At 56.9% G+C, this 16810-nt stretch overlaps 4 protein-coding genes across 4 annotated transcripts in view; 1 reads left to right on the top strand and 3 right to left on the bottom strand.

The window, feature by feature from the left end:
* Positions 1-150: 150 nt before the first annotated feature.
* Positions 151-4865, bottom strand: SEC24A (secretory protein Sec24A; the record flags this gene model as incomplete). The annotated part of the gene is given in 23 exon segments (XM_005818611.1): positions 151-234; positions 361-435; positions 516-590; positions 836-898; positions 928-1005; positions 1240-1320; positions 1443-1510; positions 1706-1790; positions 2081-2165; positions 2408-2460; positions 2666-2742; positions 2844-2908; positions 3129-3175; positions 3224-3244; positions 3345-3454; positions 3504-3681; positions 3728-3890; positions 4002-4073; positions 4121-4191; positions 4208-4296; positions 4337-4479; positions 4523-4625; positions 4718-4865. 23 exon segments carry the CDS (start codon positions 4863-4865, stop codon positions 151-153), a joined length of 2034 nt encoding a protein of 677 aa, XP_005818668.1.
* A 1444-nt stretch (positions 4866-6309) lies between these two features.
* GUITHDRAFT_122127 (hypothetical protein) lies at positions 6310-7695 on the bottom strand (the record flags this gene model as incomplete). Its single annotated transcript, XM_005818610.1, has 2 exons — positions 6310-6346; positions 6413-7695. 2 exons carry the CDS (start codon positions 7693-7695, stop codon positions 6310-6312), a joined length of 1320 nt encoding a protein of 439 aa, XP_005818667.1.
* A 1165-nt stretch (positions 7696-8860) lies between these two features.
* Positions 8861-12836, bottom strand: GUITHDRAFT_122126 (hypothetical protein; the record flags this gene model as incomplete). Its single annotated transcript, XM_005818609.1, has 2 exons — positions 8861-12157; positions 12345-12836. The coding sequence occupies 2 exons, from the start codon at positions 12834-12836 to the stop codon at positions 8861-8863; spliced, it is 3789 nt and encodes a 1262-aa protein (XP_005818666.1).
* Positions 12837-14509: 1673 nt separating this feature from the next.
* The window catches only part of GUITHDRAFT_149144 (hypothetical protein), a gene marked incomplete at both ends in the record, with an annotated part of 3419 nt that continues 1118 nt past the window's right edge, over positions 14510-16810 (top strand). Inside the window, 8 exons of the mRNA XM_005818608.1 lie at positions 14510-14584; positions 14613-14662; positions 14838-14949; positions 15292-15350; positions 15577-15687; positions 15716-15836; positions 16183-16239; positions 16441-16467. Coding sequence (XP_005818665.1) covers positions 14510-14584; positions 14613-14662; positions 14838-14949; positions 15292-15350; positions 15577-15687; positions 15716-15836; positions 16183-16239; positions 16441-16467 — 612 coding nt within the window. The remainder of the gene's footprint in view (positions 14585-14612; positions 14663-14837; positions 14950-15291; positions 15351-15576; positions 15688-15715; positions 15837-16182; positions 16240-16440; positions 16468-16810) is intronic.

The raw sequence follows: 16810 nt of genomic DNA, 5'->3' as shown, positions 1-16810 counted from the left end.
AGAGCAAGAGCAAGAGCAAGAGCAAGAGCAAGAGCAAGAGCAAGAGCAAGAGCAAGAGCAAGAGCAAGAGCAAGAGGAGGAGAGGGGAGGGGAGGTCACAAGAACAAGACAAGGGGACGAGGAGAGGAGGAGCAGTACAAGCAGGAGGACTCACATCAACCGATGAGCTCGGAGGGACTGCACGCAAGCGCTCTGAATCTTGCTTCGAGCATCAATCAGCTTGGTGTTCTGCGCCTGATGAGGAAGAGGAGGGTGCGAGGAAATGAGAGGAGGAGGAGGAGGAGGAGGAGGAGGAGGAGGAGGAGGAGGAGGAGGAGGAGGAGTCAGTATCAACTCCATTGCAAACACCTAGGGGCTAACCTGCTCGACCGCAGACTTGAGGAGAGAGTTCATGGTAGTGGGCACATCGATGGTGCTGTAGAGGTCCACGAAGTTCTGTTGTAGGAGGGGCAGTAGCAGGGGGGAGGAGAAAGAGTCAGGCAAACGATCGCAGGAGGAGGAGGAAGGAGGTTGACCTGCGTGACGGGGACGTTGAGGTTATGAACGCGTATCCTCCTCTCGCCGTCCGAGGTTGTGTAGAGAAGAGCACTCTGTAAGGTAGAGGTCATCAGCAAGGAAGGGGAAGAGGAGAAGAGAGAGGGGAGGGACGGCATCGAAAGCAAGTGAAGGAGCACGAGCGAGAGAGTGTGCGGGACCGAGAGAGGGACCGAGAGCAGGATCAGGAAGAGGAGCAGGAGCAGGAGGAGGGAGGAGCAGGAGAAGCAGGAGGAGGTGCAGGAGGTGCAGGAGGGAGCAGGAGCAAGGAGGGAAGAGGGGGAAGGGGGGGGGGGAGCACCTGGATGCAGACGTGGGAGCATGTCAGGTTCTGCTCTTCATGCATGAGGTCGCAGGAGAAGGACTTGTCCATGTCGCAGGTGGCTTGAGCACGTCGTTGGCTGGGTTCAGAATCTTCGCCTCATGCTCGCTGCCAAGAAGGCTCGTGTCCTCCCGAGGACGAACGGTGGGCTGCAGGAGAGGTGAGGACGAGCAGGGATGAGAGAGGAGGGAGTCTCCAAATCCGATCTTCCTCTGTGTCGCCTCAACCCATACTTCACCATCTTTGAGTCTGCACTCTGTCCTGCCAGTCGCAGGTAGGAGTTGGTTCCTCGTCCTCCTTCCTCCTCCTCTTCCTCCTCTCTTCTTCTATCCTTCCTCCTCTTCCTCTCTTCTTCTCTCCCTCCGCTTCGTCCTCCTGCCCACCTGCAACGCAGGATAGAATGCAGAGTCTGGGTTGACAGTGGCGCTAAACATGCTTGGGAGCTTGCGGAGGAGAGACTCGACCTGCGGGAGGTTTGAGTGCCAAGTGAAGGAGGAGGTTGAGGCAGGAGGAGAGGAAGGGGATGAGGACAGAGAAAACCAAGGGGGGAGCCAAAAGGAGGAGGAGGGAGGAGAGTAAAATATACCTGCTCCCTGCTGTCCACCAGGTTGACAAGCAACTCAGAAGGAAGAGGGAGGAAGGGGTCATCCAAGTCTGAAACAAACATCAGAGGAAGAAATGAAGGCAGCGACACAGGATTGGGGGGGGGGGGGTTAAGAGGAAGGAGACGGGGGAAGGGGAGGACGTAGGCGCGGATGAAGGGGAGATGTGGGGAGAACAATTGGGAGAGAGCGCAAAGAATTCTCCTTGAAGGTAGGGAGGAGGAAGGGGGAGGGGGAGGAGACAGACCAGCCACGCAGAGCATCTGAGGTTCTTGCAGGGAGCTCTTAAGGCAGTAGAAGTGAAAGCTCGAGTCGAACGTGACAAACCCAATCTGCCGAGTTCGATTACCACACACTCTCCTCCCTCCTCTCCCCTCCCACCTTCCCTCCTCCTTCACCTACTCTCATTCTTTCCTTGATCCCTCTAACTTCGTTGATTCTGCATTGGTCTCTTTCACCCTCCAAGCTCTCCCTCACTCCCTCACTCCCTCACTCCCTCACTCCCTCACTCCCTCACTCCCTCACTCCCTCACTCCCTCACTCCCTCACTCCCTCACTCCCTCACTCCCTCACTCCTTCATGCTCCTCCCCCCTTAAATCCTGCACCGCCCTCATCCTTTACCTGCGTCCTGCTTCCTCCAGGAAGCTTGTCGAGATTAGCGAGGATCGTGTTGGCAACCTCTGTGAGCAGTCCAGATTGAACAGACCTGAGCGCCAAGAGAAAGAAAGGAGCTCGTCACAAGAGGAAGAGAAGGAGGAGAGGGAGGGAGGGAGGGTAGAGGGAGGGAGGGAGAGAGGGAGGAAGGGTAAAGGAAAGACAAGAAGGAGACTAGCGGGTTGCGGGAACGTCAAGATGCAGTAGTGGGAAAGAAGAAGATGAAGGGAGAATACAAAGGAAGGGAAGAAAGAGCAAGGAAGGAGGTCAGTTCCGTTGTGGTTGAGGAGCTACCGGGCAGATACGTCGATACAGAAGACGTAAGTGGGAGGCTGGGGAGGGCGAACCTGTCGAGACGGAAAAAAAGCTGAGCTGGGAAAGGAGCTGGGAAGGAGGTGAAAGGGGAATGATAAGGGGCGGGGGCGGGGGGGGGGTGATCTACTCGAGATAGCTAAGTATGTCAAGAGGTCAGGATTATAAGGCCGACTACAAGAAAGCAAGCGAGCGAGTGAGCTAGCATGGGAGGGAAGGAGCGATACGACAGACACGTACCATGTAGTCCGCAGGAGCGACATACTCCACGGACCCGAAGTTGAGCTCAGGCCTCTCAGCATGGTCTCGGCGTTTGCCTGAGGATCAACGTTCAGCTAAGGCCAGCGTCCTCTTGTTCCCTCCGCGCAGCGCATGCACAACAAACAGGGACGCTGGTAGTCACTGCCTTTTGCATCACCTGATGAGTCGAGGCTGCAGTAGTAGTCCGCAGGCACATCGTTCAGCAGGCCACACACGTTGCACCTGCATCTGCGTCATGACCTTTCTTTCCTCTCGCTCTGTCCTCTCATTAGCTGGCTGCCTCTTCCCTCCTCATCTGCCCAACAAGCCGTCTCCAACTCCTGCAAACCACCGCCCAGTCCGTACCCTTTCTCCTCCTGTTCTCCCTTCTCCACCCTTCCCCTCCCCTAATCTCCTTCCCTCACCCATCCCCTCCTATTCCTCGGAAGCGATGTTTACTCACCGCCACCTCCTTCCCGCGTCCAGCCACGTCACGAACGGATTGATGTAAGTTCGGCATCGGCGGCAACGAACGACCCCAGCATTTGCGAAGTTCACCTTCAAGACTTGGGCGTAAGAACTTGAAAGAGGTGGGAAGGAAGAGGAAGAGAAAGGCAGGAAGACTAGTAGCGAGAGGACAAGACAAGTGCAGGCAAGACGAGGAGGAAGCTGCGGTTACCACGGGCACGGCAGAGTAGCCTGGGGCGACAGGGGGGTCGTTGAGGGGGTGGATGGTGACGGCCATCGGGAGCGAGAACTTCTGGGCGACCGCCTGGGATGCAGGGATGGCTGGTCGGAGACAACAGGTCAGGACAGAAACACAGCCAGCTCTCCTCACCTCCGACGGAGCACTGCATGTAGCGCGGATTCGACTGTCCCACTTGGTCCTCGATGTACGACTGAGCAGTGCGGACACCATCCTGAGGGCACTGCGGGATCTCCCCGAGGTTGAACGCTTGCGCTGGGCCGCGCCCGCCGATGCTCATGCCAGCCATCTGCTCCGTTGGGGCTCCAGCACCTGCCACTTGCCTCAGCGGGAGAGGAGTCAAGGAAGATGGTTACCGGCCGGCCCTGCTTTCTTCGAAGGGATGGCCGCTGGGTTGAAGAACTGCACCTGTGGCTGTGCTGGGGTAGCGCCCGGGCCTGTTGTTCCTCCTGGTGGGATTCCACCGGGCATCCCTCCTGGGGGCATTGGGATAGCGTTCCTCGTTCCTCCTTGAGGAGCCTGGCAAGTTTGGTAAGGAGGAGAGGAGAGGAGAGGAGAGGAGGAGAGGAGAGGAGAGGAGAGGAGAGGAGAAGAGAAGAGAGGTGGAGAGGAGGAAAGCTGTCCACCGACCTGAGCACCCTGGTTCGGCTGAGCTCCGTACCCTTGGCTGTCCCACGAGCCTCCTTCTGGGTCTGCGAAGCCTGATACTCAGTCAGCATGAGTCGCCGCGGAAGAGTCCGGTGAAGGACCTTGAGGGACAGCACTGCTGCCAGGATAGCCTCCGGTAGGATAGCCTCCAGTAGGTGGGGGCATGCTTCCCGTGGGTGGGGGCATACCTCCCGTAGGAGGAGCCATACCTCCCGTAGGAGGAGCCATACCTCCCATAGGAGGAGCCATACCTCCCATAGGAGGAGGAGCCATACCTCCTGTAGGAGGAGGCATACCTCCTGTAGGAGGAGGCATACCTCCCATAGGTGGGGGCATACCTCCTGTAGGAGGAGGAGCCATGCTTCCTGTAGGAGGAGGAGCCATGCTTCCTGTAGGAGGAGGAGCCATGCTTCCCGTAGGAGGAGGAGCCATGCTTCCCGTAGGAGGAGGAGCCATGCTTCCTGTAGGAGGAGGCATACCCCCCGTAGGAGGAGGAGGCATACCTCCGGAAGGAGGGCCTTGACTTGCCGCCGGCATCGGAGGGAACCCTGGAGGAGCCGAGGGTGGAGCTCCATACCCGCCTTGTTGTCCTCCAGGGAACCCAGCCTGAGGAGGCGCTTGAGAAGAGGAAGGATACGGGGATTGCGAGGGATAAGAAGACTGGGGTGCCGCAGGCGGAGCTGCTGGAGGCTGGCTACCAGCTTGAGGTGGGAACTGCTGCTGCTGCTGTTGCTGGGGAGGGAACTGCTGCTGTTGCGGTGGGTGCCCCGTTCCTTGAGCTGGGCTCGGGCCAGGCATGGGTTGAGGATACTGACGTGAAGAGCCAGTCGTCATCGGGTTGTACATCGGGGGGGCACTGGTTTGCCCGGCAGGCTGCTGGGGTGGGGGCATTCCCCCGGGTGCTGACTGCTGGTAGGTTGTAGGAGGAGCCGGCTGGTTGCCACCAGGGTAGCCTTGAGGAGGAGGCATGCCCTGCGAGGGAGGGGGAGGCATTCCTCCTTGTGGATAAGACTGACCCTGGCTGGGAGGCTGCTGTTGCCAATTCAAGCTACCCTGCGGCGGTGGCTGCATCGCCTGAGAAAGACGCGCAAGTCAGAAATGGAGAGGAAAGGCACAGTAGGAAGAAAAACGCCTAAAGCTGAGCGGGGAGAGGGAGAGTGAGGTACAAGGGCTGGTTCATGAGTGAACACAGAAGAAGGAGAGAAGGCAGAAGTGGAACATTGTAAGACAAATCAAGCTGTTCTCGATCCTAGCTCATGAGGATCGCCGCTAGACGAAAAAAGACTCAGCAAACTAGCAATGCCGATCAGGTCGTGAAGCAACGGCAGAGGAAAGGGATATCAATCAAGGAATCAGACACAGGTGAGCTTCACAAACAAAGGCTTTGACAAATTGCAAAGAGCATAATAACTCATTATGGTTGATTCTCGTCCCACAGAACCTCCAAGTGTTTACATCCTCAGCAAAAATCTCTGAAAAAGTTTGGAGGATTCACAGCCGAGTTATCCTTAGATCCCCTCTCCTCGTTCTTCACTTCACGATCACGCTATGACGAACAATGTGAAGGAAGAGGAGGAGGAGGAGGGGGAGTGCCATGTTCGACGCCTCTCCCTCCTCCTCCCTCCTGCCATCGCCCATTGCGCGCATGCGGCGGCTGCAGCGGCTGGAGTTCCACGTCAGAGTACCACAACTATTACTCAATTCCAATTCCCAGGCCCTCATCCCACCATTGCCCCGAAGCATTAATCCCCTCATCCCCGCGCGAGCGGGCCGCGGTCACGGTGCCGGTTCGCAGGCCCGGGGGCCGGTTCGGGTCACCGGGTCTGGGGCAGTTCGGGCCCAGTGCCAGTCGCCGGCCGGACACCGTGAGGCTGTGCCGCAGTGCCGCTGAGGCGGGGGCCGGCCGGGGGCCGGGCCCGGCCGGGCGGCCCGCGCCGCCCCCCCGGCCCGGACGGTCCGAGTCAGGGCGCGGCCACTCCCGGCCGCGGGCCAGTGCGGGGCGGTTGCTTGAACTTGTGACTCAACGCAAGTTACTGGGGGCCAAATGATGCCGCTAGTTGAACCATTCAAAGTTACGGTTAAAAGGTATGCCGCATCAGATCCCCGCGATGTTCCGTGACAGACACCCGACGACGGCTCGCCGGAGTCGGCGATCAGGCGCAAGTTGAATCAGCCTACTCAGAGTCCGTCTCAGTGCCAGACCAACACCACCGAGGCGGGCTGCCGTCGAAGAGGCTCTCAGGCTGCAGCTGGTCCGGACAGTGGCAGCCTTAGCAAGTGGCCGGCGGCTTCAAGGCATCACGAGCTTCAGAAGAGAATTGATGCTCCTGCAGAGGAAACAGTCAGCGCTGCGAGTCTCAGTCGGAAGCCAACGGCCATTGATAGGTCCTCACCATGGCAGGAAGACTCGATCGACCTCGTGGTACACGAAGCACATCATATCGCTTGGCTGGGCGTCAGCGACCCTCTGGAGGCAAGGGTGCTCTTGGATGCAAATCCAGGATTCCAGAGGAGGCTCCATCAACAGCCCCAGCCCTCCCGTTGCCGCTGTTCCGTTGTTCATCAGCTCCAGCATCGCTCCCCAGTCCCTTCGCTCAACACACTCCGGGAAGGATAGCAAAGCAGTATCGACCAACGGGAGCGGGGAACTGTCTGCAGAGCTGGAATTGACAGCACTGGACGCGTTGAAGGTATCAGTTGTGTCCTCCACAGCACTGACGGCATCAGCGCTGGAATTGTGAGGGGATAACACCAGGACTGAGTGAACGCCAACAAGCATATTTCCGAGTGAGTCGTAAAAGGTCGAAGTGTTGACAAGAGCACGAATGTCTAGCTGTGAGGGGGGGATTGGGTGGCAGTATCCGCTGTAGGTACGAGCATACCGCTGCCATGAAATTCCAGGAGACGGGGCATTAACACTGATATACTGTCCTATCTCCCACCCACACCCCGTGTTCCATATTTTCCAGGTTTTGTCGTCGTTCTTGCGAAAGCAGTGCGCGTAATCAACTCCGCCAAACCAGGAACCTCCTTCATCCCTTTTGCAGTCAAAGGCCTCACAGTATTGCCCTGCCATGTCCGATGGGAGGTTTGCCGAATCCAACTCAACACTGATATGCGGATAGCATGCGATCAGGTTGGTGGTCACATTCCCGGTCAGGTTGGTGGTCATATTCTGGCACAACTTTCCTGCTGCAATCGTATCTAATGACATAATTTCTAGTGGCCAAGAAGCATAATAACACGTCAGCTGATTGAAACTAACGTCGACATAAGACAGCTGAGTGCAGTTTGAAAATGCATCCGGTGCTATGCTTGACAACTGATTGTAGGAGAGCGAAAGATATTGTAGACCACTCAGACCATCGAACAATCCTCCTGGAATGTTTGTCAGCTGGTTCTGTGAAAGGTCCAGATAAGTCATGTCATGAAGTCCATCGAAAGTTCCTTCTTCAATGTCAACAATCCCAGCATACATCAACATACAGTTAGCCCCAGCGGCACCCAACGAGCAGCTTCCCGTCCTTTGAAGCAGACCTTCATCTGATACAGTGAAGGAGCAGCCCCCGCAGATGAAGTAATCTGCGCAATGTGTCTGCATTGTCCATCCCCCGATCACAAGCAGCGTGATCAGCGCTGGGGCTTCAACTCTTCCTGCCATTGCCACAGCTCTCATGCTGGTTTGTTCACCTGATCGCCTACCCCTATCACACCTCCCCCCCGGCCCCCTATACCCCCCTGTCTGACCCCATGGACCCACCGTGCCAAGCCGCCCCTCGTAAGGTCGGGGTACCACCCCACCCCTCTCCGGCACCACGTGACCCTCTGCTGGGGGCCAGTGGACGCGGTCGGGCTCTACCCCACCCCACCGTCTTCCAGCAGCAGGTTTGACCATTGACCCGGTCAATCATTAGTACCGGTACTGGCAGTACCGGTACTAATGACCGGTTAACTGATCGGCTGAGGCACTGCGGCAGCCCCGGACTGTCAAACTTCACCACCGTCTTAATAAGTTAACTGACAAAGTTAACGTATGACAGCACACTGATGAACTTCTAGTAGTGCCGACTCGGATGATCACAGAGTCACCCGGTCGGACCGGCAATGATGGCACCGGGGGCCGGCCGCCGCCGGCCCGGCATGATCTCAGTGACCCGGTGACCCGACTCCGCGAGCCGCCTCCGACGGACTCGGACTCGACTCGGGCGCCCGGGCCCACCGTGGCACCGTGACTCCCGCCGCCGCTGAGCGGCCTGGCACAGGGCGCCCCGCGGCGGCGGCCGGGCCGGGGGGGCCTACGGTCGGCCCCGTCACAGTAACTTCCGCCGGGCCCCCGCGTCGCGGGACCTCCGGGAGTCCGACGCCGCGGCCGGCCGGCGCGGGGGGCGGCCCGGGCGGCCGCCGGCCCGCCGGACTCCGGGCCCGAGGGGCGGGCCCCCGTCGGAGGGCGGCGAGGGCCGCACGACGGTACTCGGCCGCCCGGAACCGTCCGTGCGCGGCGGTGACGGTCGTCACGGTCCGACTGAGTCACGTCCACTGGACCAAGTTTCAATACACTGCCAGTCAGTGACCGTGGCTGAGTCACTGTGACAGTGAGTCAAAACAAAACCCTCACAGTCACTTGAAACTTTGAGTCAGGGTAGACAGTGACAGGCTACTAGTATGACTGTGCCAGTCTCTTCCCGACAGGTACGGTTTTGCACCTTAGAGTCTGCAGGGGCCCAAGTGAGCACCGTGACTGAAAGAATGGTTAGCTACCGTAGTGCAGCACAGAGTAAAAAGCTATCAAGTTATTCATTATACTGTACAGAGAAGGAGCTATCTCAGCAGGATGACTTCATCTACTCGCATCGCTGGTCGCGGAACACGCGGTAGTTCTTGTGTCCCTTGTCAGTTCTCAGCTCCATGAAGCTCTTGAGCACCAGCTGCAGCTCGCAGATGTGTGAGTCGACCAAGTTCCTGCGCGTGTAGTCGTTGCTGATGCGAATGTTCAAGCAGATGTCGCGATACCCACCTGTCTTCATCGAGTTGTAGGAGGGGTCAAACCGGTTCTTCATCCTAGCAATCAGAATCTCCGGGTCCTCCCTCGCCACCTCCACAGCCCTCCTGAGCTTTCCCAGGTCCTCGAACACGAGAGCATACCGCACGATGTCGGTCAGCCGCGACGCGTCGCCCTTGTACGATCGAAGGACCTTGGCGATGGATCGGGTGGCGGCCTTGAGGGCTGGTCGTCGGATGAGCGACTTCAGCAAGGGATCCTCCTCGGTCTCAGCCCAAGACACGTAGCGCGGCCCTCCCTCCGCCTCCTCCTCCAGCAGAAACAGGCAGTCGCATCTCGACCCGAGCTCCTTGATCTTGTCGAAGAAGGCGGGCAGGATGACGAGAGCTTGAGCGTACAGCTGCTCGAGCGAGCCCACTCTCAGCTGCCGAGGGATGGCCTGTGCTCGCGACATCATCCCTGCTCTTCCCGATATTCGTCGCATCAGGCTTGTCCTCTCCTCTCTACTCTTGTTGCTGCTCTCAAGCCCTATCGGCGTGCTGGGCAAAGTTGCGGCAGCGGAGGCGCGAGAGAGGCATTGAGCTGCTGGAGGCTGCAGGTCAATCTTGGCGAGCGAGTCGCCGAGCTCAGCTAAGGCGGCAGCGTCTCTCTCCAGCTGCTGCCAGAGCTGCTGGTACTGTGCGAGGTCTGCCCGGATCTTGCTGAAGGACTTGAAGAGAAGGTACTGGCGCCAGAGGTAGAAGAGGGCCCAGGCGTAGAAGGGGAAGGTCAAGTCCAACCTGAGGGTGTTGGGGGTGAGGCTGAAGCGAGCTTGCCTCAAGTTTGTCATCAGCAGGTTCATGGCGGACCCGCACAGGCAGTACACGGGCATGAAGGAGATAGTATGCTCCTCCCTGAACTGTACGATCAGCCCGTAGACCAGCTCCAAGAGCCCCCAGAGGATCGACTGAAGGAAGCCGAGTGCGTCAAGGGGAGTGAAGGCAGCGATTACTATGTCTATGACTCCTGCTCCATGGAAGGAGCTTGCCAAGGTTGTCTTTCCCAGAAAGATGAAGCCCATGCTAGCCAGCGCAGCAGTTCCGAAGGTTGCCAAGAGTCGTAGCCCCATGTTGATTATCTCCCCTACCGTCTGCCATGAGTCCCTCAGATCGAAGTAGTACCGTTGACCCCGCGTTGCAGTGACGTTGGCGACCGAAGATCGGCAGAGCTCGGTCTTGGCACTGAGAGCACAATCGAACTTGGTAATCAACCTCCACTGAGATTCAGTGAGATCAGTCGGATCTAGCTTCACGATCTGATCGCTCACGTGCATCTCCAGAGACATCGGATCATGATCGAAGGAGGATTCTGCTGAATCTGTGTAGAACTCCCATCCATTCACAACCACTTGGCTGCTGAAGGTGAAGAAGAATCGAGTTCCATTTGACGCCACCAAGGTTGGAGTGAACCGTTGACAGTCCTTGAAGAAACTCACTCTACCCAAGGACGCTGTCTCAGCATCGGGAGACCTGACTTGCAACACAGTGATACGAGCGTGGAAGACATCGTATTGCCGATCCCTCCAGAGCATCCTGATGGGAATGCTGTCGTTGAGCATCCAACTCGCTATCATCGCAACCCCAAGCACCACAAGGATCATCTGAAACAGACGCTTTCGAATCACATTGGTCACTGGGCGGGATGAAAACATAACACTCGCAGTCTCCGCCTCCTCCACCCCGGCCTCCGCCGAGTGGATCATAAAGTCCAGCAGCCCCCCCGGCATCATCCCCTTGACTGTCATGAGGAGCTGGCCCGGTGCCACGGCGTCTGCGCCTGAGCTCTCGTTGCGCATCTTCATCCGAAGGAAGGAGGAGAAAGCGAGCAGCAACTTTCTCCCCTGCCGCATCATCACCAGCGAGCTGTTCCCCCTCCCTCGCTCTATCCTGCGCGTCTGCAGCACTAGCTTCCTCTCGAGGAACAGCTCGTGGTCTGCTGGGGATATGTTGGAGTGGATCTCTTTGAGGCCGAGGCGAAGTTCACAGACGTGGCCCAGCAGGTTGGTCCTGACCGCCAAGTCGTGGGTGAAGCAGATGTTGATTGTAATATCCCGCTGGCCGCCGCCGCCGCTCAGTCGGTTTCTGATGAAGACGACCTCAATCTCGCCGTCGTCGATGAGTTGCTGTAGAGCTCCATTGAGATCTTGCAAGTTGTCGAAGAGGATGCTCTGTCTCACAATGTCGGTCAACTGCGACACGTCGCCATGCAGGAAAGTCAAGGTCTTCTTCACCGACCGTTGGACGTTCTTGATGCTCGACAAGTAAACACTTCGAAGCACCTCAGGAGACGATTCCAAGTCCTTGTACAACATGTACTGCTTCTCACTCGTCCCCGGAAGCTGGTAGCAACAGTGTCCTCTCCAATCTCTCCCTACTGCCACGACTTTGCGCAAGAACATCGGCAGCACAACGACTGACCTCGCGTAAAGTTGATCCAAGTTGAGGACAGGGAAGGAGGGAGTAGAGTCTGTGAAGGTGCTGATAGGCAGGGAGATCATGCTGTCCATCGGAAGCACTCTAGAGCTCCTCGAGGTCGCCTGGCTCACTTTGCCCGCCGAGGGCTCTTTCACCAGAGACTCTGGCATCATGAAGGTATGCTTGCAGTTGGGAAGCGACTTGGTCGGGTACAGCGCGAAGAAGTCTTTCAAGATCCTGTCAGTGTCTTCAAGGAAAGATTGCGATGCTGACGTCTCCATCATCGCTCTCCATGCAGAGTCAAACTTGACAGCGTCTTCTTTCATTGCTTGTGATGCCTTGGCTTTCTGGGCAACCTTCAGGAGCAACGCCAGGCTGAACAAGACGAAGGCAACCAGCACTTCTACTTTGATAGACTTGTTCACACCATCAGCAATCATCCTGATACTTAGTGATGCCGCTATCAGCTCAAGCACAAAAGTTTCCATGAAGAGAATGGGACAAGGAAATACAAAGATGGACTGCATCATTGGGTTAGAAGTCATCTGAAGCTCAAACAAAGTTTCACTCACCACAAAGAATGTCGTCAAGCACTCGTATGCCACCACGTATGCAGAACTTCCGTCGGACCCGATGAATAGGACCAGATTTCCAAGTCCAACAATCAAACCAGCCAACGCGAAGATCTAAAACAAACATGGTGTCAAGGGAACACAAATGAAAGGAGGAGGAGGAGGAGGAGGAGGAGGAGCGGCGCAGGAGGAGAGGATTGAGTAAGAGGAGAACGAAGAGGGAGGCCGGGGGGGGGGGGGGGGAGAGAAGGGAGGAGGAATAGCAGAAAGGAGAGGGAGGAGTAGAGTTTCCATCATTCACCTTTCTCGGCGCTCTTGTAATGCAGAAGTGAGCGAACAATGAGGACAAGATGATTGCGAATCCCTGTACGAGCTCAAGTACGAGATGCAGGTTCTCCTCCCAGGCACAGCTTGCCAAGCTGAAGTCGATCCATGTTGGGTTCCTCTGGTAAGGAGTCTGGATCAAGACCGTGTCGACCTTCACCATCCGATGTTGATCATCGCGGTACTGCGAGGATCGCAGGTACGCTCGGATGACGAGGTAGCTTCCGGCAATGACAGAAATCATTTGAAACGCAGAGTGTGTATACAACGCAGTGAGAGGTTCACGGCAGAAAACAGCAGTCAGGAGGCTCGTCCTGTACAGGTCTTGCAGACCAAGCTTGGAGTTGAGATGATCACCAGGCTCGAGCATGTACAACAACTTGAAGTGTTCTCTAAGCTCGGCATCCAGCGATCTCATCGGGTCTTGAGGGGCATCAGAGTTGTCCTCTGGTGGAGATTCAATGTCCATAGCTCAAGGGGTGCCCTCGGATGAATCACATCACATCTTCGTCAGTAGAACCTTCTGCTCGATGTAGCTACCAGCCCCCCAACGTCTGCTGAGAGAAGCATACAGTAAGATCGTAACAATAAGAGGCCGTTGAAGTGTTTGCGATTCCATCAACACTCTGAAGCCCATTCTTACACATCGAACACGAATCTAGTTCCTTCTTCTTCTGTCCTCTTCCAACATCCCCCGGCCAGCATCACACCTCAAACTATTCCTCCTCCTCCCCCTCCTCCTGACGTAGTCGTCAAGTCCTCCTCCTCTCCTTCTCATCGTATCTTCATCTTGTCTTCGTCCTTCTCTTCTCTGCATCAACACTCCCCTCCTAGCACACCTCGCCATGTCTTGAGTAGGAGCTTGCCAGGTGCCCCGCTGCATTCGCAAGGGAGCAATTTTAGTCTCAAAAATTGTTTTTTTTATTTACCCGGTCACCTACAGTGCAGTCTGCAGGCCAGTGGGTCCGCCCGGCCGCCGCCCGGCCCGCCGGCCGCCTGGGCCCGGCCGGGCCGGGCCCAGGCGGCCGGGCAGCCCGGTACGGTAAGTTACTCCGCGGCTCAGTGAGGCCCGGGCGGCATTTACCGACTCCGGCGATTCAAACTTGAAGTTGGTGACCAATTAACCCCGCTGTCACAGCCTCGGAGTAACCGTCTCAGTAAACGGTTGCGGCGGCCGCGCAGCCACGGTGCACCGTGGCAGCCGCGGCGGCCCGACTTCGGAAATGCGGCCGGAAAGCCCCGGCCCGCGGCCCTCAGTCACTCACTTCCTAGGCCGCCCCTGAGGGCCGGCCGCAGTGCCCGTACTGCAGAGCCGGGCTGGGGCCCCCGAGCCTCACCGTGCTCTGGCAGTCACCACTGCTCGCCGTGGCCGGGCGGCGGCGGCGGCCGGGCAGTGCGGCGGCACCGGTCCCGGACCGTGGCAGTACCGTACCGTACCGTACGGTCCGGTCCGGGACTTGCGGCCCGGCCGCGTCCGACTGATCGGACCGGACACGGCGGGCGGGACTCAACTGACTCAGTGAGGGCCTAGCCTTCAACTTGAAAGTTGCCTCCTCGGCAGATGTTAACTGAAACCTGTTGCAATGGAGTACGGGGTACGGCCATGGTATACCCCGTACTTTCCCCTATGATATATTGGGTAAAAGGGGGGTGACCAAGAGGTCATCTGAAGGCCTTACATATGGGGGTGGGGTGGTCATTGGTCGTAGTCGCTCGTACCATGTAAAACAAAAAAAATCCAGGGAAGTTGCTGAAAAGGAGTGTTTTCAATTATTTCCTTGGTTAAAGAGGGGGTATTTTATCAGTGGAAAGTACCGGTGTATTTCAGTGTGGTACTAAAATTAGAATCAATATTTAGATGCCGATCAGACCCTCGGCAATTATTATCATGGCGCATACCAAAGGTAAGCGCGCGAGAGGAGAGGAGGGATGGAGGGAGTGGGCAGAGGATGGCAGATGGCAGAGGATGAAGCTAGAGGATACATGAACAGGTTGACAGTGAGGGAGAGGAAGGGACAGCTCGAAAGAACGAGGAGGAGGAGGGCGAAGGTTGAGTAGAAATTATATCAAACAGTGTGAAGAGGTTTTCAACAGCTCGTTCAAACGTGGATTGCAATAATCAGTTAGACTCCTCATCGATTGATGTATTACAATATCTTGCCTCATGACAACATCAACAAACTCTTTGCGCACAACCATCACCGAAAAGTCCTCGTTGTAAGTTTTGTAAACTGCCTCCTCTCAGTCGAATCAGACATCTCACACGACCCGCCAAAGGCCAGCGAACAACCACAGGTGAGGCTGAATGCTACATGAACAACAAATACAGCATCCGCCGAGTGAAAGCAAAGTGAAGGGCATGGAAGTGACTGTGTTACAGGAGAACGGAAGTACAATACACGATGATGTCTACTCCGCATTACAAGTCCCCTACTGCTCTGACCGTTGGCTGCCCTGACGCTCCTTGCAGGTGGACTGGAGGTCTCTCAAGCTCAGGGACAAGAGGTTCGAGCATGCTCATGGCGATCTCTGCCGCGCTAACGAGCATCTGCAGGAACTACAAGGACCTGCCCAACCACCAGGTGTGCGGCGACCCCGTGTTGGAATGCTGGCTGACCGCGCGAGCAGTTTATCAACTGGTCGACCTACTTTCAGAACAAGCTACTCACAGAGAAGTACTCCTCCTCCTCCTCTTCCTCCTGCTCCTCTTCCTGGTCCTCCTCCTTCTTGAACTCCGCCTCCTCCTCCTCCTTAGCCGCCTCCTCCTCCTCCGCCTCCTCCTCATCATAATCATATGCTCTTGCATGCGTTCTGACTTCTCTTTCAGAAGCAGCCTTCTCTTGACGCGGTTCGGGCGGGAGCCACTACATACCCAGGCAAGCTGAGGGGGTGGAGGAGCAACCAAGCTGATCCGACCTCTTCAGGCAGCTTTTGCCAGTCAGGACCCGCAGGCGTTCAGCGAAGCAGCTCTCGGCGTGTTGAAGTGATGCTCCTTCTGCTGTTGCTCCTGCTATCTTATCTCCCTGCTCCTCCTGCTCCTGTTTCTGCTATCTGCTGCTGCTGCTGCTGCTGCTCCTCCTCCTCCTCCTCCTCCGTTTCTTCCTCCTCTTTTCTCCTGCTCCTGTTGCTTCTCCTCCTCCTTATCCTCCTGCACCTTCTTTCTCCTGCCTCCCTTCCCCCCTCTTCCTTTCTGTTGACGGGATAGGCAGGAACATCGTCGAGCAGAAGGCAGTCTTCTACGTTCTCATCGTGCTGGACGACATGCTGCGAGTAAGAATCTGGACGTCCTCTACTTGTGTCCTGATACTGCTAGGTCATAGGTGGAGGAGACTTGCGATTTGCTTTCAGCTGCTTCCTCCACACCAAATTCCAACCATACATCGTCATGTCCAACGTGCTCGAGAGGTCTCGTGGCCTTGCTAGAAGCATATCGGGAGGCCAGAAAAATGGGCGGGGAGCGGGGGATGAGGTCTGCTGGCGGTGAGGCGGGAGACGTGAAGATCCGGAGGACGAGGAGGAGGAGGAGGAGGAGGAGGAGGAGGAGGAGGAGGAGGAGAAGGAGAAGGAGAAGGAGGAGAAGGAGGAGAGGAGATGGACAAAGAGGACCAAGGATGGGGGAAGAGGGGGAAGGAGAGTAGAGGAAGTGGGAGGGGAGGGCATGGAGGAGGGCAGGGAAAAGTAGTGCGGGAGTCGAGCGTCAAAGAGAGAATAGAGGAGGAGGAACACTAGTAGAAGAGAAGGGGGAAGAAGGAAAACAGCGAAGGAGGGCCGGAGAGTTGAAACATTCTTCCATTGTTTGATGTGACTTGTCACAGGATATGATACCTGCCAAGGCGTGTTTCATTCTCTGTCATCTCCTAAACGCTGGCCTGGTGACCGCCCGCCCCTCCCTCCCCCTCCCCCTCCCCCCCCTCCCCTCCATCGCACCCTGCTGTTGCTGCTCCTGCTCCTGCTCCTGCTCCTGCTCCTGCTCCTGCTCCTGCTCCTGCTCCTGCTCCTGCTCTCCCCTCCCTCCTTCTCTCCCTCCCTATTTCTCCTGCTCCTCCTGCTCCATCTACTGAGACGATTCGAAGGCGCCGAACGAGCTTGCTGTAAAGAAGGTCACTGCAACGCTGAAGCGAAAACTTGATCCTGAAAACAAGTCAGCCTCCCTCCCTCCCTGCCTCCCTCCCTCCTCCTCTCCCTCCTCCTCTCCCTCCTCCTCTCCCTCCTCCTCTCCCTCCTCCTCTCCCTCCTCCTCTCTCTCCCTTCTCTCTCCCTCTCCTCTTATTCTCTCTCTCCCTCCATCCTATTTTCCCTCCTCCCTCCTCTCTCTTTTTTCATCTCCTGCTTCACTTCCCTCCCTCCCTCCCTCCTTCCCCTCCCTCTCTTAATCTTTCCTTTTAGATCTCTCATGCACTACTCTCGACTGGCCTGCGTCTCAGTTTTGAAGTGTCTACATAG

Source organism: Guillardia theta, assembly GCF_000315625.1.
Source record: "Guillardia theta CCMP2712 unplaced genomic scaffold GUITHscaffold_286, whole genome shotgun sequence".
Lineage (NCBI taxonomy): Eukaryota > Cryptophyceae > Pyrenomonadales > Geminigeraceae > Guillardia > Guillardia theta.
This window is presented reverse-complemented; position numbering and strand designations above follow the sequence as displayed.